The sequence below is a fragment of the Megascapheus bottae genome, chromosome X, assembly GCF_031878675.1.
Source record: "Megascapheus bottae isolate mThoBot1 chromosome X, mThoBot2.hap1, whole genome shotgun sequence".
Taxonomy (NCBI): Eukaryota; Metazoa; Chordata; class Mammalia; order Rodentia; family Geomyidae; genus Megascapheus; species Megascapheus bottae.
The window spans coordinates 26,793,934-26,815,786 of NC_143547.1; the positions used below are offsets into that span (position 1 = coordinate 26,793,934).

The 21,853-nt window shown below is 35.2% G+C and overlaps 1 protein-coding gene across 9 annotated transcripts in view; it reads left to right on the plus strand.

The window, feature by feature from the left end:
• The window catches only part of Kdm6a (lysine demethylase 6A), a 140,226-nt gene that overhangs the window by 105,405 nt on the left and 12,968 nt on the right, over positions 1–21,853 (plus strand). For all 9 annotated transcript variants that reach the window (XM_090327071.1, XM_090327064.1, XM_090327072.1 and 6 more), the window contains 9 exons: positions 3,609–3,738; positions 5,345–5,450; positions 7,499–7,704; positions 9,505–9,569; positions 9,646–9,720; positions 10,350–10,498; positions 14,428–14,542; positions 16,031–16,218; positions 16,959–17,100. In XM_090327071.1, coding sequence (XP_090183197.1) covers positions 3,609–3,738; positions 5,345–5,450; positions 7,499–7,704; positions 9,505–9,569; positions 9,646–9,720; positions 10,350–10,498; positions 14,428–14,542; positions 16,031–16,218; positions 16,959–17,100 — 1,176 coding nt within the window. The remainder of the gene's footprint in view (positions 1–3,608; positions 3,739–5,344; positions 5,451–7,498; positions 7,705–9,504; positions 9,570–9,645; positions 9,721–10,349; positions 10,499–14,427; positions 14,543–16,030; positions 16,219–16,958; positions 17,101–21,853) is intronic.

The window sequence follows — 21,853 nt, forward strand, 5'->3', positions numbered from 1 at the left end:
CACACACACACACACACACGCACTGTGATAGTTCCCTTTTCAAGTTTTAGCTTAGAAAAGCAACTGTGCCTTATTAGAGACTTAATTTTGTAACAGTTCTTTAAAGCTCTGGTCTTTCATAAAGACTCCATGGGTTTCTTGGATTACTCCAACACGCCTGAATGTATTAATGAAGTGACAAAAATTTTACTCTAGCATATTAAGATAAAACTTTTCTGAAATTAAGCTGGCAACAATGATGGATGTCACTATTTATTTATTTATTTATTTATGCCATTACTCTATTGTGTTGCCATTTATCTCTTGTTTTTTTGACTTCTGGACTCCTGCCCAGCACAGGCAGAACTCCAGAACTTAAAAGGATAAAGTAACACAGGTATAACAGATTTGACTGTGAACTTCTCAACCGAAGATATCCAGTAGAGATGGTTTTTACTACAGAACATTTCTTTACCAAATGATGTGGTAGAGACATTTTGAAAGTAAATTTATGTCAATCTTCTAAATAATTGGGTAATGACTAGTTTCTTCCTCATCTGCTTAGTTGAAGGATTTTCAAAATGGGAAAAAAAGGATTTACTATTTTAAAAAAAATTTTTTTTGTTATTATAAGGGTGATGCAGAAAGCGGTGACAGTTACATAAGTCAAGTATAAAGTACATTTTAGACAGTATCACCCCTTCCCTCACTCTCTCCCACTTTACCCTTCTCATCCCCCCCAACCAGTTGTATAGCTCATGGGGAGTGAAGGATTTAGAGTGAGATAATTTGTAAATCTTTTCCAACACTTGTTCTTTTCCCTTTCCCTTTCCCCCTTTTCTTATCCGTTTTCCTCTTGCCTCTTTCTCCCTTCCCTTCCCATTGCATTTTTATAAATTAAACTTTTGTTATTTGCCTTGAGGTCTACTTACTAGCATTCAGAAGACAAAATTTCTTGGTATCTTTTAACATCCTTGCCCTTTGCATCAGGATTGGAAAGTGTATTTTAAATACAACATATGTGTAGCAACCCTATGGATAAGTGTATCATCATTTCTTTCAGAGAAATTCTTATTTGCTCCATATTTGATCCTGTAGGCAATTTTGAAACACAATTGGAACCTGCTTTTCCAATTTGTTTCTGGGTACTCTCATTTCCACATTATGTAGCTTCGAAATGTAATTGTTATATTTTAGACTGACTTATTTAGTCTTTTCTCAATATTGCAGTGGTCACTGTTACATTATAAAAGGCAGTTACATTTACTTTTATGACTTAACAATTGTAATTGCAATATTCAGGAGACTGAGTCATTATTAGCTCCCCCAATCTTGCCTCAACTTTTTGTTCTGTTTTAAAATTTAGACAGCAGTGTTCTCTAATTTGCTTTGTTGTATTCCTTTAAAAAAAAGTCATAGACTATAGAAAGAAAAGCCAGTCCTAGTATCTGTCATATAAGACTATTTTTTTGTATTGTTTTAACATCCAAAATTCTAGAAGCTTAAATCTTGGGACCTTATATAATTAGGTAATTCTGTCACCTTTTTATGGAAAACAAAGTTTATATATTCTGAGGTATATTTTGTTTAAAATCCAGCAGATATGCAGTTCAACACAAACCCTATTCAATACAAACCCCAATTACTGTTTGTCTTGATTATAGGGCTTTGTTGGTTTTTAAATTCAGGACTGGGACTTGAACTCAGTATCTGAAATTTGTTTTCTCTTATTGGTAGGCTTTCTATGACCTGAGTCATGCCCCAAACCGTAATTGTGTTTTAACTTACATTTGTATAATGATAATGCATAGATTTACTTCTTTATTACTCTCTGCCAAGAGAGTACAAAATTCCATGATGCTTATAAACTATTACCAATTTTATACCCAAATGTACACAGCACTTCATGCTTTGTGAACAAATGTTAAAAGTAGATGTTGGGCAGACTATTCATTTGTTTAACATTTATTGTGAAATGTTAAACTTAAAATTCAGTTCAATGAATTTCACATAAGCAAATTATTTTAAACTTATTTTAAATTATTTTATATGATTCCTGCCATGTAGTCCTTTAGTTTTACTCACAGTTGTAGTTGAAAAAGTTACGCCAATGGTACAATTTAGGATAACATCTCAGCAGCTTAGAATATTTTTTATTAATGTCAACCAGAACAAAGTGAATAGCAAGTCTTTTTGGTGTAACAAAACACAACAAAATTACAAAAATTAATTTTGCCTCAACCTAGATTACTCTGTAATTTGTGATGAAAAATTTGTGGAGAAAAACTGCTAATTCCTCTAATAAATGAAGTTAGGAGTTTTTTACTTACCACAATAATTATAATGCTCAAATTCTCATTTGAAATTGTAATATGTTAAGAATAGTGAATAATGTATTGATGATTTTTTTCAGTTAGCTATACTTGGCTGAGGTAAGTTAGTCAGCTTCAGAAGGACTGAAATCTTAAGATTTATTTACTTCTGGCCGGGTGCTTGTGGCTCTCGTAATTCTAGCTATTCAGGAGGCTGAAATCTAAGGATCACGGTTGGAAGCCAGCCCAGGCACTAAAGTTTGTGAGACTTATCTTCAGTTAAGTGCTAGGAAATTGGAAATGGCACAGTGGCTTATGTGGTACAGTTTTAGTCTTAAGCTGAAGAGCTCAGGGCCACAGTTCAAGCCGTACAACAGACCCCTGCCCTTCCCCCGCCACCAAAAAATTTATTTCATCCTGATTTTTTTAAGTTGAGTAAGAAGTTGGAAATTATCTTTACATGAAGAAATTATCATTCGGGAATAATTATACTGTATTAAAGCATTTATAATTTAAATAATCATTTCTTTATTAAAAGAAAGAATCTTAGTAATAGTTATATAATGGACAGAAGTATAGAATAGACAGCAACTATATACATTGTTTAAAAATTAACATAATTTGTTGGAAATTTTAGTGGATCTTATTTGCACAAAAATTTTATTAGGTAGATTTTTATTAGCTAAGGAGTTATATATTTGTGAAAGGTTATCACAAAGACATTTTAGGGAGCTGGGAATTATAGCTCAGTGGTAAGGAGTGCCTAGCATGTATGAAGCCCTGGGCTCGATTCTTCAGTGCCACATACACAGAAAAAGCCAGAAGTGGCTCTATGGCTCAAGTGGTAGAGTCCTAGCCTTGAGCAAAAGAAGCGTAGGAACAATGCTCAGGCCCTGAGTTCAAGCCCCAGGACTACCCCCCCCCCAAAAAAAAAATACTTAGAAGAGGCATCAAAGTAGAGATATTTTATTTTCCCTTTTATCTATACTTTTTTTTTTTGGTGAAGCTAAGGTTTTAATCTTTTGATAAGATGAAATCTTACTGTGAAAAGGAAATGTTCCTTAGGTGAAAAAAAATAAATTGGAAATATAAGCAAAGTATATTGTCAGTAATACATATATGGTACTTTCATTTTTCTTCAGTGAAAATGCAAGAACCAAGGTTAATTTTGCTCAAATTAACTCTTAATTTTTCATGATAGATCCAAATTTACTAGGTATGTGCAAAACCTTAGTCATTTAATTAGGACATAATTAAGGACTTTTTCCATTGTCTAAATAAATGTACAACTGACTTACTCTCCCTTCTTTTTTTAAGGAATCTAGGTAAAAATGGCTTATCTAACAGTAGCATTTTGTTGGATAAATGTCCGCCTCCAAGACCACCATCTTCACCATACCCTCCCTTGCCAAAGGACAAGTTGAATCCACCTACACCTAGTATTTATGTGAGTCTGAATTGACTGACTAAAAATCTGTTAAATGAATGTTTACCTGCCTTTCATAAAAGCTCAGTATAATGCCCATTAACATGCATTACAGTTATTGGCAACAGTGTGGATGGGGGGGTACATTAAAAAGTTTTATAATAACATTTAGTTAAGTACCTCCTCAGCAGTTCACTGTGATTCTATTTAGAGTAGTAAGGAATACTTTTTTACTGCCCTTATTTTGAGGAGTATTATAACAAAAAGCCACCTAAAAACTTTTGAGTATACTAGGTTTAACATTCTGCTACTTTCCTGCACCTTAATGTTCATTCTGTTGTATACATCTATTAAAAGCAAAAAGTTATTACCTGCATCTCAAAAATTATTTTCAAACATAAAATGTGACAATAGACAGATGTAGCTAGAAGTCTTAATGGGTTGTTTAAAGCATTTTAAAACTAGTCAGGCGCAAGTGGATTGCATCTGTAATCCTAGCTACTAGAGAGGCCAAGATCTGAGGAGCTCAATTCAAAACTAGCCCAGGCAGAAAACTGATATTCGTTTCTCTTGTTAGCCACCAAAAAGCAGAAAATTAAGCTATAGCTCAAGTGACAGTGCAATAAAAAAAAAGCTCAAGGACAGTACCCAAACCCCAGGATTAGCATAAATAAATAAAACAAATAAATAAATAAAATCAAGACAAGATATTAGTTCTGCTTTATAGTATTTTTGATACCTGATATAGGAGACTTATGATTAAGAACAATTTTTATTTACATGATTCCAAAACTATTGCATTTCCTTCTGTTACTCCACTACACCTCAAATGAAAAAAAATTAACTATATGAAATAATTTTGCATCTGTAAAATGATACACTTGATTAAAATCTTTTGATTTTTTTTTCTCTCTCTTCCTTACTCAGTTCTCAAAAAGAGCATAACATGAAATACACTGTGTTAATCACTACTGAATAACTTCACTGTTAGTATATTCATGTTGTGTAACTTATTTCTAGAACTTTTGCCAAACTGAAAATCTATTCATTGAACCATCCTTTACTTACTCCCCTCATCCTCTATGGACTACTTTAGATGCCTCATATAAATAAAATAATGCCGTAGTTGTCTTTCTGAGACTAACATATCATTAAACTCAGGGGTGGGGAACATCTAGCCTGTAGATTACATAAGGCTTACAGAGTCATTTTAGTTTTACCCTGACAAGGCAACTGCATGCGGAATTGGAAATTGAATGAATCTAGGATACTTTTCATACAAAAAATACCTGCTAACATCACATGTCAAATGGCTTTTTTCGGAGAAAAGATTCTCCCAACCCCTGATTTGCCACAATATCCTCTAGATTTATCCATGTTGTAGTGTATTATAGGATTTTTTTTTCCTTTTTAAGTGTGAATGATAATTGAAATACTTTGACTTTAACATTTAATGTAGGAGAGAAATATATGTGGTTGCTGTCTAATACAATGAAGAATCAAAAGATATGATAGGAAACAAGATACATTTTTTCAAATTGTGATAGCTAATGAACATGAATTTAGAACTTCATATTTCAATAAAATCCCTTTCCCTAAAATCTAACCACATGTTCTCATTTTACAGTTGGAAAATAAACGTGATGCTTTCTTTCCTCCATTACATCAATTTTGTACAAATCCAAACAACCCTGTTACAGTTATACGTGGCCTTGCTGGAGCTCTTAAATTGGGTAAGATTTAAATTAAAAAGAACAAAAAGAATGTTCATGTGTGCACATGCACTACATTTGACTTTCTTCCCCTCATTTGTAGACTTAAAGATTGAATTCAGGGATAGGCAAATATTCTACCACTTCAGCTATATGACCATACTTTATGGCTTTAGTTTAGTGGTTTAGATGGAGATTTTATGCTTTAGCCTAGGCTAGCCTCAAACTGTAATCCTCCCTTCTTTATTTCTAAGTACCTGAGATTATAGTCCTGCACCACTATGAGTGGCTTATTTTTCTGAGACAGGGAATTGCTAACTTTTGCCTACATTGTCCTTGATTTTTGATCCTTCTCTTACAGCCTCTGATTAGCTAGAGTTAAAAGGCCCCAGCCTCCACACACACACACACAATTTTACTATTCTACATAGTATATACTGAATACCTTGATTGCATTTGTTACTGTTTCTCCCCCCATTTCTGTGCTGGCTCCCAACCCTGCTCACCTCCATCTCCCCTCCCCCCTCCCCCCATTTGTCACCATTTTAAAAACCCAAACCAAAAAGAAACCACCACCGTCAAAAAAACATTTCCTGAAATTTGTTCAGAGAAGTTACATTTTTGGATTCCTGACTATTAGTGTGTGTCTAGAGTCCTGTGTAGGCTATCATGTCAGTTATATTTTAGTTCTATCTTGACACATGTGAGAGAAAACATGTGCCATTTGGTTCTTCTCAACTTGGCTTGCCTCACTTAGCATAATTTGCTCTAAATCCATCCACTTCCCTGTACTAATCTTTCTAATGGATAGATCATTTCCATTGTGTATGTATACCATCTTTTACTGATCCACTCATCTGTTGTAGGGCACCTGGGCTGTTTCCATAATTTGGCTACTATGAATAGCAGCACATCAGTGAACATGGATGTGCAAGTATCTTTCCTGTATCCTGACTTGAGCTGGGTAGATGCTCTAGTCCATCCAGACTTTTTTTTTTTTTTTTTTTTTTTTTTTTTGCGCCAGTCCTGGGCTTGAGCTCAGGGCCTGAGCACTGCCCTTGGACTTTCTCAAGGCTAGAGCTATACCACTTGAGCCTCAGCACCACTTCTGGCTTTGTTCTATGTATGTGGTACCAAGGAATCAAACACGGGTCTTTGTGCATGCTAGGCAAGCACTCTACCACTAAGCCAAACTCCCTGCCCCCATTCAGACTTTTTAAAATACTGCATAAATAATTTGTTACTTTTTCCTCTTTCATTTTACATGTTCCTGTCTGAGAGAGATCTTACTCTCAACAAAAGTGTATGGTTTGAATATATGTTCTTGATTTTGAGTACTGACACTTTTTGTTTAGTTTGTAAGTTCGTTTGATTTTGGTCTAATTATATAATTATGATTTAGAGTAATGGGGTAATTTCTTTTTTTTTTTTTTTTGCCAGTCCTGGGCTTGAGCTCAGGGCCTGAGCACTGTCCTTGGACTTTCTCAAGGCTAGAGCTCTACCACTTGAGCCTCAGCACCACTTCTGGCTTTTTTCTATGTATGTGGTACCGAGGAATCGAACCCGGGTCTTCATGCATGCTAGGCAAGCACTTTAACCACTAGGCCAAACTCCCGGCCCCGGTAATTTCTTTTTTTTTTTTTTTAAATTTCTTTTAAAAAATTGGCATAGTTTAGCTGTACAAAGGAGGATTTCATTATGATAGTTCCACAAATGTAAACAATGTAATAGAATATTTTGTAAGATAAAATTAGAAATTAGGTAATATTTGATATATTTCCTAGCATGTATAATAGCAACGGAAACTTATACCTTTGATTTGCTTATTGCTCTTTTGGCTAGTAGGACAGGTAGGTTCAAGGTGTCTTTGGTGTATGATACTGAGAATTTGCCATGTAACTCAGAATTTTTTTTTACCTTTTTTTTTTTTTTTTAAAGGAGAACTGGATGCAGTGCTATAGAATAGTTTTTCCCTGTTTCTTAAAAACCAGGGTGGGAAACATTTTAAAACATGATGATTCTAAATGCAGTTTTATTTGCTAATGACTTTTATTAATTTTCAAATGAAGATCTGGGACTTTTCTCGACTAAAACTTTGGTGGAAGCTAACAATGAGCATGTGGTAGAAGTGAGGACACAGTTGTTGCAACCAGCAGATGAAAATTGGGACCCCACTGGAACGAAGAAAATCTGGCATTGTGAAAGTAATAGATCCCATACTACAATTGCTAAATATGCACAGTACCAAGCCTCCTCATTCCAGGAATCATTGAGAGTACGTATTAGCTTTCTGAAGGGTTTTTTGTTTGCTTTTGGTTTGTTTTGTTTTGCATTGTTTTTAGTTTTTAAGGTAAGGACGTGTTACTTTTTGTAAGCATTTTATTATTATTTTATGTTAGTGCTTTGTAAGTACTGTTTATGTGCTTTTAGTAAACTTTGTCCTACAGTTTTCATGATTCATACCAAATTTGTGGTCTAAATCTCTAGTTTAAATTTGAGAATATTTCAACTACATGCCCATATTCTGCATATAGATATCATAAATAGTGAGCAGGATTCAAAGACTATCAAAGGAAGATCCGGGGAAATAGTTAAACTTGATTATCAAATGTAAAAGAATTCCTAACTAAAGCAAGGATTGCTTTGTAATATGCTTTGCAGAATGTCAAAAATTTGGCAAATGTTCATACACTGACTCGAAATGATTGTGATACAAAAATTATCAATAGAAGTAATGCTCATAGGCCTGGAGTTTGGCCTAGTGGTAAGAGTGCTTGCCTAGCATGCACGAAGACCTGGGTTCGATTCCTCAGCACCACATATTTAGAAAAAAGCCAGAAATGGTGCTGTGGCTCAAAGTGGTAGAGCTCTAGCCTTGAGAAAGCCCAAGAACAGTGCTCAGGCCCAGAGTTCCAGGCCCAGGATTGGGGAGGCGGGGGAGAAGTAATGCTCATGTTCAAATGTACCCATATTTATCCAACAGTTGTAAATATGTTACCATTTGTGTATAATCCATTGTACATAAAGGTTTAACCCAAGAAGAGTCTCTTTCATGTGTCAATAATGAAGAACATAGAACATTACATGCACATATCTCTGCTAGTTTAGAAAATTTATAGTTACATTTATAGTTTTGCTCTCTGAGAATATGAAGAATATAGCTAGACATGAATGGCTCTTGCCTGTAATTCTACCTGTTTGGAAGGCTAAGAATGGGAGGATTGCAGTTGAAGGCTGCTGTAGGCAGAAGAATAGCCTCAACATATATCTGCAAATGGTGCATGAGCATGACATCTTAATCTGTGTGGGAAGCTGAGATCATTTGGCTCGTGATTCCATCCTGATCAGAAAAGTCCCAAGATTCCATCTCAAGGGAAAGATACTTGACTTGGTGGCACATGCATGACAGGAAGCTTAAAATAGAGAAGTCATAGTCCAGGTGTTGTTTAGGCAAGAAGTGAGACCCTATCTCAAAAATAACCAGTGCACAAAAAGAGCTAGGGTGTGGCTCAGCAGTAGACTATCTGCGTCAGCAACCATGTGGTCCTGAGTACTGCCCAAAAACAGAAAGAAAAGAGGGACCAATATGATATGTGTGGCGGTAACTTTGTGGCAGATGGTTGAAGCTGGATACTATGCCAAGTTTTGACCTTTCTTGAGTATTTAAGATCTTTGAAGACATTTTTACATGAAAAATTCTAATTTAAGATGTTAGTTCACGGCAGATATAGTGGCTTACGCCTATAATCCTAGCTGTTCAGGAGGCTGAGATCTAAGCATTGTGGTTCAAAGCCAGTCTGAGCACTAAAGTCCATAAGACTTATCTCCAATTAAGTACCTAAAATACCGGAAGTGACACTGTGGCTCAAGGGGTAGAGCGGTAGTCTTGAGCTGAAGAGCTCAGGGACAATGTCCAGACCTAGAGTTCAAGTCCCATGCTTGACAAAGTTACTTCACATAGATAATACCATTCAAACTAGGTGTGAACTGTTTGTTTTGTTTTAATGGTAAAGTGGAATGGACAACCAACCAGTTGTGGAATACTAAACTAGAATGCTTTATGCCTAATCTATAGGAAGAAAATGAGAAAAGAAGTCACCATAAAGACCACTCAGATAGTGAATCTACATCTTCAGATAAGTAAGTCATTTTTTAATGTCCACTTCATAATTCTTTCTAAAGGAAATGATTTTAATATTATCTCTCTCTTCTTAAGTTCTGGGAGGAGGAGGAAAGGACCCTTTAAAACCATAAAATTCGGGACCAACATTGACCTGTCTGATGACAAAAAGTAAGTCCTTGTAGTTAACAGTTCTATGACTTGATGCAAAGAGGTATCCTCAAGATTGAAAATTCTAATTCTGTTTTATTCTTTGCCACTTTTCTAAATTGACATATGAGAGTAAGCTAAATATTTTGGTAGGCTTTACAATTAAATCCCCCAACCTTTTTTTAATGGAGTGGGTAATTTTTTGAGACAGCGTTTCTGTATAGGGCAAACTGGCCTTGAACTCATGTACTTTTGCCACACTTTCCCAAATGCTGAGATTACAAGTATATACATTTTAAGAATTTTATAGTTTTTCAAGACCTTGACTTTATGCTTATTACACAGTATAACACTATACATTTTAGTTACATGCAGTAGGATTATATAAGATGTAGTTAATTATATAGCACAACTGCAAAAATAATTTTCATTCAATTAATTCATCTGTAAATTTTAGACTTATTTTCATTGGGAATGTTGAGGTTTTTTGTTTTTTGAAAAAAAACCTAAAACTTTAAGCAAGAATCTCATGTGAAAGTAAGATATTTATTGATTTAATTATTTTTCTGATTGTAAAAGAGCTTGGCGGGAATGATTAACTTTGAGAAATATTTGCAGCAGGGCTTCACTATTGGTCTGTTTTCTTGCAGGTGGAAGTTGCAGCTGCATGAATTGACTAAACTTCCTGCTTTTGTGCGTGTCGTATCAGCAGGAAATCTTCTAAGCCACGTTGGTCATACTATACTGGGCATGAACACAGTTCAATTATATATGAAAGTTCCAGGAAGCAGAACACCAGGTAATTTTTATATCATATAAGTGAGAGACATGAAAAAGAACACAAATCTGTTTAAAATGAATACAACTAGAAAAGAATTGCTCTTATAAAGTTAGAGGCCTTAATAGGGGTCAAATTAATTTTTCCCCTTTGGATTATCTGTTTAAAATAGTATTGCATAAATAATAATGGTTTGTTCTAGTAAAGAGATTATTGGAGTATTTGGGAAGATAAGTAGCTACAGCCTAAAAGACTTGTTGGCCTCCATCTACTATAGGGGGTGCAGTGTTGTTTTTTGTTTTTGTTGTTGTTTTGTTTTATGTTTTGGAGGTTTTTTTTGGTGTGTCAAGGGGTTTGAAACTCTGGGCTTAGGCGATGTCCCTGAGCTCTTCAGCTCAAGGCTATCACCTTACCCCTTGAACCATAGCCACACTTCCCATTTTCTAGTTGCTAATTGGAGATTTCTAGTTGCTAATTGAGAATTGGAGTGTTCTGGCTGGCTCTGAACTGTGATCCTCAGATCTCAGCCTCCTGAGTAGCTAGGATTACAGGTGTGAGAAACCATGCTTGGTGAGTCCAGTGTTTTCTAAACTTTCACTGTTCTTTTTCTGTAATTGCAATCATAATAAAAATGTATAATTTAGTTGGGTGTGGTGGTACATACTCTTTGGAGTTGAGCTAAGAGGATTGATAGTTCAGGGACAGTCTGATATCCATAGTGAGACCCTGTCTCAAAAAGCAAACAAGCACAAGAAAATATGTATATTCTATATATGTATAATATCATGACTGTGTGTGTGTGTGTGTGTGTGTGTGTGTGTGTGTGTGTGTGTATAAAACAGTTTTCACTAAACAATACATTTTCTAGTCTGTTCCACTCTATTTCTATTTAAAAACAAAGCATAGGTTGACACTGTAAAAAAATGCTTGATTATAATATTGACCCATCCTGCTATTTAGTCTTTTCCACTAAGCAATTTGACTTGTCATTTTTTGCATGTCACATTTGTTCCCTGGGTTTTTTTTTCTCATCTATTATCAAATTAATTACCTTATTTTCAGCCTTCACATTTTCATCTGACACAGATGTACCTTGTTCTTTGTGTTTCTTTGGGTTGACAAGTAATGTTTGGAATAGTTAAGAACTCTGACACTGTTCACTTAGAAGAGATAACTGGTGATAAGCAGTTTTGCTATACTAGTGCCTCAGGTGCTTCAGTTTTCTACTTGAAACAGCCATGGCTGAATTGTTTCAGAATGCAGTTATCTTGCTTCTGGGAGCATGGTCAGTGGTTTCCATCCCCGGCTATTCATTTGAATCTTCTGATAAACTTTGTAAAAATACATAATTGATCTCTAAGGATTAAAATCCAACCATGAGTATTATTAAACTACCACCCCTACCTCAAAAAAAAAAAGTGTTCCCCATGAGATTCTACTTCTACAGCTAGGATTAGAATCATTGGTTATAGTTTTTTCCATAGTTACACAACAATATAAATATTGGACAAACATTTTGAAACTGCTAGTTAGTTTTATTTTGTATTTAGTGTCAGACTGGTTAAGATTCATTCCAGTTAAAACTTTCTTCCATCCAATTTGAATTATTTTGTGTATTTTCCTTTTTAAGTTAAAAACAGTCCTTTCTTCTTCATAGACTGCTCGTCACAGAGGCCTTTTGGCCTTATTTGTTTATGTCATTTTAGTTTTTTAGAAAGAACCTTTTGTAATCTCAAGTAATTATCTGTGTTTCTTTACGGTAATGGCATGTATGTTCAATTGAAAGCTATTTGTACACTAAAGATTATAGAGATATAATTTTTGATTAACAAAAATTAAAACATTGAATATTAAGAATTATAATTGAGGTCAAATAATTTTTAGGAACTATAGTTATGTTGAAGTTTTAAAATAGGTGATTAATATTAATTTAGTATCTCAAAAAATGCAAACATGTAATTATAATTGAGATTTTTCACATTTTTCAAACTTAGTCTTTGAAATCTAATGCAGTTACATTATTTTTTTAAGTCATATTTAAAATCATTGTCATACTGGACATATTCTTCCCCCGTCCCCCCTTTTTTTCTTCTCTCTCTCTTTTTTTTTTTTTTTTTTTTTTTTTTGCCAGTCCTGGAGCTTGAACTCAGGACCTAGGCACTGTCTTTGGACTTTCTCAAGGCTAGCGCTCTACCACTTGAGCCACACCACCACTTCCAGCCTTTTCTGTGTGTACACTTCTGTGGTACACTTCAGGCCCTGGACATGTTCTTATAAGGAATGTGTAATTTAATCATTTCGGTTGAATTTAAAAGCCATTGTTTGACTATGTTGTGGAGTAAGCACTTTCTTCCTGGTTACATTAGTTTAATATTAGTGTCACCTGTTTTAATGGACTTTCGCATGTCACATTCTGAACCATAGAGTTGTTCTTAACCTTTACCCTAATACATTTTTCATTTAAGTGCTTGAGTTCCAGCATCCCTGAGGTTTTTTTTCTTGCCAGTCCTGAGACTTCAACTCAGGGCCTGAGTATTGTCCTTGGGCTTTCTCAAGGCTAGTGCTCTACCACTTGAGCCCCAGCACCACTTCAGCTTTTTTCCGTTTATGTGTTACCGAGGAATCGAACCTGGGTCTTCGTGCATGCTAGTCAAGTACTCTACCACTAGAACAAACGCTTGGCCCCCAGCATCCCTAATATTTCAGTAAGAGCTAATTTTTAATCTAGAGTCTTTGCAATAGGCAATTCCAAACATCTACCTCTAGTAAGTGATAATTATAAGTACTGAGTTCAAAGGTAGACAAAATGAGAAACTCCTTGCTTCGGTCTTTTGCAGAAACTCCAATTAGGTTAGTATGATTCCTTCAAAACAGAGGCCTGGGAATGTGGCCTAGTGGTAGAGTGCTTGCCTCGCATGCCTAAAGCCATGTGTTCGATTCCTCAGTACCACTTACACAGAAAAAGCAGGAAGTGCTGCTGTGGCTCAAGTGGCAGAGAGCTATTCTCAAGCAAAAGAAGCTCAGGGACAGTGCTCAGGTGGCCTGAGTTCAAGCCCCAGGACTGGCAAAATAATAATAACAAAGTCCACTCTGATCCCTTTAGAACGAGACATACTCAATAAGGAACACAGACTTTAAGTCAGTCTGTCACTGACCAGTGATGTGGGTAGGGTTAGATAAGTTAAATATCTCACATATATCTACCAGGTTTAAGTCAGCTTTGTTCTGAAACAGTTGCACCTGGTTATTATAAACCTATAAGTATTTCTTTGAGTTCTGGCAAAGTTGATCTTTGACATTTAGATGGATTTGTTTGTTTTTATTTTTATTTGGTGTTTCTGGAGAGGATTAGACTTTACAGTTTCCTACTCTGCCATTTTTATTGACATCATTGCCTACCTAGATTGGCTGTATTTTGAAATTCAATCTTCTTGTCCCTTTTTCAGTGTCAATGCTTATGAGAAATTCAGGTTTGTTCATAAGTTTAAAAAATGTTAGTGGCAGGTCAGGATTTGTCCTAATGGTAGAGTGCTTGCCTAGCATGCATGAAAACTTGGCTTATATTCCTCAGTACCACATTCATAGAAAAAAGCTGGAAGTGGTGCTGTGGCTCAAGTGGTAGAGCATTAGCCTTGAGAAAAGTCCAAGGACAGTACTCAGGCCCCGAGTTCAAGCCCCACGACTAGAAAAAAAATGATAATGGCATCTATAATACCTAATATTTATTGCTTACTGTGTGTTAAGCATTGTTCTGCTCAGTGATTGTTTCATTGCTATTCAAAACAATTCAGTGATTTTATACTTGTTATTATCTGCTCTTATTATCTGCAACTGGTCAGAAATATTTGACTTCAGAGCTACAGAAACTCTTACTAGTATGTTATGAGTTGATCAAACTCTATAGAATTTTATAGTGTGCTGACTCCCCCCCCCCCCTTTTCACGTTTTAGGTCATCAAGAAAATAACAACTTCTGTTCAGTTAACATAAATATTGGCCCAGGTGACTGCGAATGGTTTGTTGTTCCTGAAGGTTACTGGGGTGTTCTGAATGACTTCTGTGAAAAGTACGTTTCTAAGCTAAAATTATCTTTAAACATAATTATTTAAAAACAGTAATGCTGAAGGACAAGTTACCAAATTGGATACCTCAATGAAATTATTTGATTCCAAACTATTATGTTGTTTTACTGGAAATATTTCATGCAATAGTAATAGTTGGTAAGAATGAGCTTTAAAAATGATAAAAGGTATGTATTCTAAGAAGAATAGTTTTATTATAAATGCTTTTAGAAAGTGGAGGAATTCTCTAATTGAGTACCTTTCTTTTTAGAAAAACATCAGCTTGAATATATTATTCTTTAAGATATAAATCCTTTCTAAAACTTTTCCCATGAAGGAACTTTACAAAATTTAATTAACTTCTTGAGACTTTACTCATGAAAAAACATGCATATTGTTTCTTTACATAGAAATGTTAGCCTTTTGTTCTGAAAATATTCTTATTATGTGAGCACCTGACACTTCCTTTTTAGTAGCAACATGAATATTATTGAGATAGGAATTAAAAACATAATTATAAACATGTTATCCTCCTCATAAAGCAAAAGAAATAAGTCACCACTGAAAATGTATATGTATGAAGTTACTGTGAGGACTAATTGTACATTGTAACTTGTAAATTCTTACTTGGCTTAAGGATCTTTGTTTTGGGTTTTTTTTTTTTTTAATTATTTGTGCATCTTACATTCAAAAAGAAAATATCTTAGAAATTTATAGTAGTGTTCTACACTTAGGTTTTCTTCAATTTAAAGATGCCAGAAAGAGGGAATTTTAAAATTGCTTGGTCTGTTTAAATCAGTACTTTCTTTTAGGGCCTAGCAGTGTAGTAGCAGCAGAAACTCCATTGCCCCGTAGGCTTTTATTTCTTAAAATTTGAGATTGTAGGGCTGGAGTTTGGTCTAGTGGTAAGAGTATTTGCGTAGTATTCATGAAGACCTGGGTTCAATTCCTTGGTTCTACATACACAGAAAAAGCCAGAAGTGGGGCTGTGTCCCAAGTGATAGAGCACTAGCCTTGACAAATGTCAATTTAAAATTGTAATACTAATCTTTTGTTTTTGGCCAATTCTGGGGCTTGAACTCTGAGCCTAGGTGCTGTACTTGAGCTTCTTTTTTGCTCAAGGTTAGCATTCTACCACTTGGGCCACAACATCACTCCTGGCTTTTTCTAAGTAAGTTTATTGGAGATGAGAGCCTATGGACTTTCCTACCTGGGCTGGCTTCAACCGGTGATCCTCACATGTCAATTTTCTGGGTAGCTAGGATACAGGTGTGAGCCATCTGTGCCCAGTTTATAAAACAAATCATCTAGTCCTCAACTGTGATTAATTTCACACTCTACACATGTATCAAAGTTTTTATTGCACACTCGTTAAGTTTCATTGAAATTAATGGACATTAAAAAGCAAAACTAGACATTTTCTTCTTATCTAAGGGCCCTTTAAAGCACTTGATACATTTGCACTCTTTCTCCCCCCACCTCCCTTATTTCAGAAACAATTTGAATTTCCTAATGGGTTCTTGGTGGCCCAACCTTGAAGATCTTTATGAAGCCAATGTTCCAGTGTATAGGTTTATTCAGAGGCCTGGAGATCTGGTCTGGATAAATGCAGGAACTGTCCATTGGGTTCAGGCTATTGGCTGGTGCAACAACATTGCTTGGAATGTTGGTCCACTTACAGGTATTTTAAAGAATATACTTTAAGTAAAAGTTTAATTTAAAAAGGGTTATGTTTACTAAATGTATTCTTTGTTCTTAAAGAAAATACTAAATATTAGAAGAATGCCTTATAAAAATATGTAGTATAACAAATTAAATGGGAATTACCACATGAAAATCTAAAATCATAGATCTCAACAAAATAACAAGCTTGTGTCCTTATATATGTGAAAGATACACGTTGAAGTCCTTTATGGGAGAAAAAGTAATGAATGAATTTTAATTTTTCTTTGATCTCATGTCATATGAATGTTACATCAGAATCTGTTGGAATTATGCCTGTCTTTGGGCATTATCCACGTAAGGTTGAGAATATGGCCTATGGAGCCAGAAACACATGGATTGGTACCAGAGCCTGGCTCTTGTAATTTTGGGCAAGTTATTTAATTTCTCTAGTCCTTGACCTCTTCATCTGTTAAATGAAGATAATAAAACTAATAGGGTGATATTGTGATAATGGAAAGAAATAATATACACTGCCTGGTACATAGTAATAGGAAGCGCTCTATATGATAAATACTATTATTACTACAATTATCATGGCATATAAATATTACTATTACACTGTTTGGATGTTTTCAGAATTGGTGTTGAAGGTATCACCTGAGAGGGTGATAATATAATCTTCTGAACTTTTGATACTTTGGGTTTCATTATAACTTCTTTTTTGTGTTTTGTTTTGTTTTGTTTTGTTTTTCCTAGCCTGCCAGTATAAATTGGCAGTGGAACGGTACGAATGGAACAAATTGCAAAGTGTGAAATCAATAGTACCCATGGTTCATCTTTCCTGGAATATGGCACGAAATATCAAGGTCTCAGATCCAAAGCTTTTTGAAATGATTAAGTAAGTGCTTTCTAAAACTGCTGTAGTTCCTCTCTTTCTGGGGAGTATCAACTCTCCCCCTCTCCCTCCATACAATTACACTTACATTAAAACAAAATGCTTCAGAAGTCTTACAAAATGTAATATGAGAATCCACATGTTAAAAAAAATATTATCCCTTTCACATATTCCACTTTGATATAGAAAGGAACAAAAACACAAATGATTTTAAACTTGTAGATTCACATTCTACTTCCCTATTCTTCCCTAACTACCAAACCCCAGGAGGATTAGTTTTAATATTGAAAGTTTGCTTTGTAGAAACTAAAGGGAGAATTATTGCTGTAACAGAGTCCATTGTAGTTAACATAGGGATTTGACTAAAATGCCAATGCTTTATTGCTTATGAATTGAACTGTTCCCCTTTTCTTGACTGCTTTGAACACTTACTACAAGTTTGTAAGAATTATTACTAGCCACTTAGTTTGAATACATTTGCACTCCTGAGTAAATGTCTAATTTGTTGTTACAATTTTTTTGTTGTTGTTACTTTTTTTCTACCTATTTTCTAAATCTATTTGGAGGCAGTTATTTCAAATAGTACAGTACTGTTGTATTTATTATTACAAAATGCCTCCATATAGTATAAAATTCTGGTCTAAAAAAATACAGGAAGTGATAGGTTAAGTAAAGGTGAAGAAGTCTTATTTTGGGGAAAGATTTTTGGATATTGTTTTTAATATGTCTTATGAGTAGGAGAAATTTATTTATTTGACCGGTATGTTTTGAAGAACTAGGCTAAACAATTTACTTTTGAAATGCATTGCTTTATACTTACATAAACTGAGTTCATTTTAGTCTTCGTTAAAATAGTATTTACACTGAATATTTTCCCTGTGGGTACGCTGATTTGGTCAGCATGTATTTTCAAAATACTGTGATTTGAAAGTAATACCCACTTATTAAAGTGATATCCAACTTAAATTTTTACTCAAACAAAAAAATATTGGTATGAATTACCTTATGATACAATCTTTTGTCAAGACCAAAAGAAATAAACCAAGGCATGATAAGTAATGTAATGTAAAAATTCCTTAAAGAATTGCATCTCTTTGTCCATATCCTCTTTATTAATATAATTGGTAGAGGGTAGGGATTGTCTTATTTTAGTTTGCTTTATTAGAATATTTAAGTTCAGGCTGGACACCAGTAGCTCATGCCTGTGATCCTAGCTACTCAGGAAGCTGAGATCTGAGGGTCACGGTTTGAAGACAGCCCAGGCAGGAAAATCTATGACTCTTATTTCCAACAAACTACTTAGAAAAGCCAGAAGTGATCTTGTGGCTCAAGTGGTAGAGTGCTAACCTTGAGCATAAAGAAACTCAGGGACAGCAGCCAGGCCCAGAATTCAAGCCCCAAGAAAGTGGGGGTTGGGGGCCGGGACATCAAGTGTTATTAGATAGTGGTGGGGATAACCTAGTTACTGAAGATGTTAAGCCAGTTAGAAGTACATGTAAACTTAGTTCTGACTCAGATCACCCAAAGATAAAGGGATTGTGCAAGTTCAAAGTCATTTAGATAGCAGCTGTTAAAGTCACTCATTATAATTTGAACAAATAAGGATTCTGTAATTGGAAAGAATTTTCAAGGGCATTTTGTCAAAACTTTATCTGTATAGCTTCCATAATTTCTGATCATCAAGCAACATATAAAACATTCTCTTTTATCTCACTTGTAGTTCTTCATATTTGCCTAAAATATACATGTCCTTTGGTCCCACCTGATTGGGATTCTTAGAGAATAAACCCCTTTATCTGATATTTACAAGCCAGCTCTAGAGCAGATAATGCTGTAGGATTAAGGGACACAACCATTGATAAGATGAACTCCTTATCTTCAGGGACCTTTAGGGAAGCAAGACAGAGAGACTGACCTCTAAGTAGGAGTTCTAAGAAATTATTTGTATAAATAAAATATATGTACATGCAAAATACTACTTGTACTTACTATGAATTTAAGACTGATTTTGTGAATAGCCCTAAATAATGAGATGAAGTCAACCATTCAAAACTCTATGGACCACACATATTAGATTTTTTTTTTTAAAAGCAGAATCAGAAACAGCTTTGGCATGTTTATGGGGCAAAAAGGGCAGTGTGATGACAAAATGACAGAAAGGAAGTATGGTAGTGATAAGCTCAACAAAGTAAGTAGGAATGAAGTGAAATCTGTACATGGGTTTTTAGGGCATGGCAAAAAGTTCCTATTCTAAGAGAATCTTAGCAGTGGAATACATCCCAATTTCAATTTTAAACAAATGGATCTGGCTGGACACTTAGGGATCACAAATATAATCCTAACCTACTTAGGAAGCTGAGATCCAAAGAATAGAGGTTTCAGGGCCATCCTGGGCAGAAACATTTGCCAGATTCCACCTCCACAATTATCAACAAAAGCAGGGCTGGATGAGTGACTCAAGCAGTAGTGTTAGCCTAACAAACACAAGGCCCCTGAATCCAAACCCCAGTACTGCAAAGATAACTGAATGTTGTTGCTTTGTGGAGGATGGATTCCACAAGGAAAGATAAGGAATAGAGAAGATGGGAATACAAACCAACATGGATAGAGATTTTCTCATGAAGGGTTTATAGAGGTAACGCTCACAGGACTTGCTCATATAATGATGGTGGAACAAAGTAAAAAGCAACCAAGGAAAGATTTTTACCAGTATTGTGTACTCTCTACCTGATTAACAGTAATTTAAAGTGTTCACTTCTTTCCCATTCTTTACCATATTCCCATCATACTTTCCATCTTAGGCTCCTTCCAATTTATATCTTGCCTTAGTGTTATGAAGTATTAGGCACCTATATTATTTTTTAATATATTTTTTATTGTAATTAATAAAAGGGTTACATGATATTTGCCAGATAAATGGTGTCTTAATTCCCACACATTGATATCCTTTCACATGTTATGGTCCCCATTTCCCTCCCCCTCCCCCACCCCTCATCTTGTTTTCCCCCATTCCCTATCCAATTTCAGATAACCAAATACAAATATATCCGATATATCAGGTAACAAAGTGAGATAGTGTAACAATATGAGATAACCAAGGGACAGTAGAAGTGATGAGAGATAACAGTACCTTAAGAACAACAATCATTCATTATATGGCTTATGTTTACATCATATTTTAAATGACAAGTTTAACAAACAATTGTTCAAGGAGGGAATCTCTTATTACATTCTCTGGGACTTAGTCTTTAGAACTTAATCAAAATTAGGCTAACAGTTTGTATGTCATAGAAACATATCAGTTTATGAAATAAAACATTATGATTATAAAGTCATGGGTTTTTTTTGTCTATATACTTATGTTTGTATTTCCATTACCATGTCCATTGCTTTGGGTATGCAGTTATTGAGTCCTCGCTCTTGTACACTTTGGATTTAATAACCGCATATTAAGGATACCATGCGCCTTTTGTTCCTTAGGTCTTGACTTGTCTCACTCAGCATGATTCGCTCTAGATTCATCCACTTCCCTGCGAATGCCATTATTTTATCTTGTCTGTTGGCTATGTAGAATTCCATTGTGTATATATACCACATTTTCTGTATCCATTCATCTGCAGTAGGGCATCTGGGTTGTTTCCATTGCCTGGCTATTGTGAATAGTGCAGAGATGAACATAGCTGAGCAGGTGTCTTTATAATATCCTGGGTCATGCTGTTCAGGATAGAACCTATATTATTTTTATATTGAAATTGGAAGCACAGGATTTGGGATGTTTTTCACGGTTACTGCCAATAATGTCCTTTCTCCCTCCCTTCCCCCTCTTTCTTTCCTTCTTTCTGTATTTCTTTCTTTTTTTGTTTTGTTTTTTTTTTTCCCTGTCATGGGACTTGCACTCTGGGCCTGAGCACTATCCCTGAGCTCTTCAGCTCAAGGCTAGCGCTCTACCACTTTGAGGCACAGCACCATTAATAATGTTTCTTACACTTGCTTTAAACTGAATTTACTGTCATCTTTATGTGTACTTCATTTTACCTTGGCAGTCAAAAATGGCTAATCATCTGAATCTTGATTGTATACCTCATTCTATTAAATTGTGCTCCCAGCTTGAATTGTCAGGAGATGGATTTAGGAAGCTCTTCTTATCATCGCACTAATTAAAAATATTAACTTCATGTTTAGACCCTTGGGCCTGGTTTTATAAATCTCCCTTTTTAAATGGAGCCCTTTAGCCTTTATACTCTTTACCAGCTAGCAACCTTTTCTTATTCTTTCATTTGATGAGTAATTGCTATCTGATAAAAGTCTCTAGAATAGGTGCTGAGGTTTATCTGCTGTCGGTCTAGTTGGTAAAAGAAATACAACAGAGTCCACTTGGGGTCTTCTATCTCCCAAAAGGTAAGCAGGTCTGAGCACCGTTCTTGGACTTTCTCAAGGCTAGAGCTCTACCACTTGAGCCTCAGCACAACTTCCAGCTTTTTTCTATGTATGTCGTACCAAGGAATTGAACCCATGTCTTCGTGTATGCTAGGCAAGCTCTCTACCACTAGGCTAAACTCCACCCCAGAAAAATAAGTTGTATGTGAAAGGTAAGAATATGGAGGCAGGGAGAGCAGACAGAAATAACATCTAAACCCAGCTAATGACCAAACTATTGCACCATAAGAAAGATGCTTCATTTCATCCATTCATTAGTAGTATTCATACATGCATGTATCCTTAGGTCCACACAGTCCTATTTTCCCCAATGAAGGAA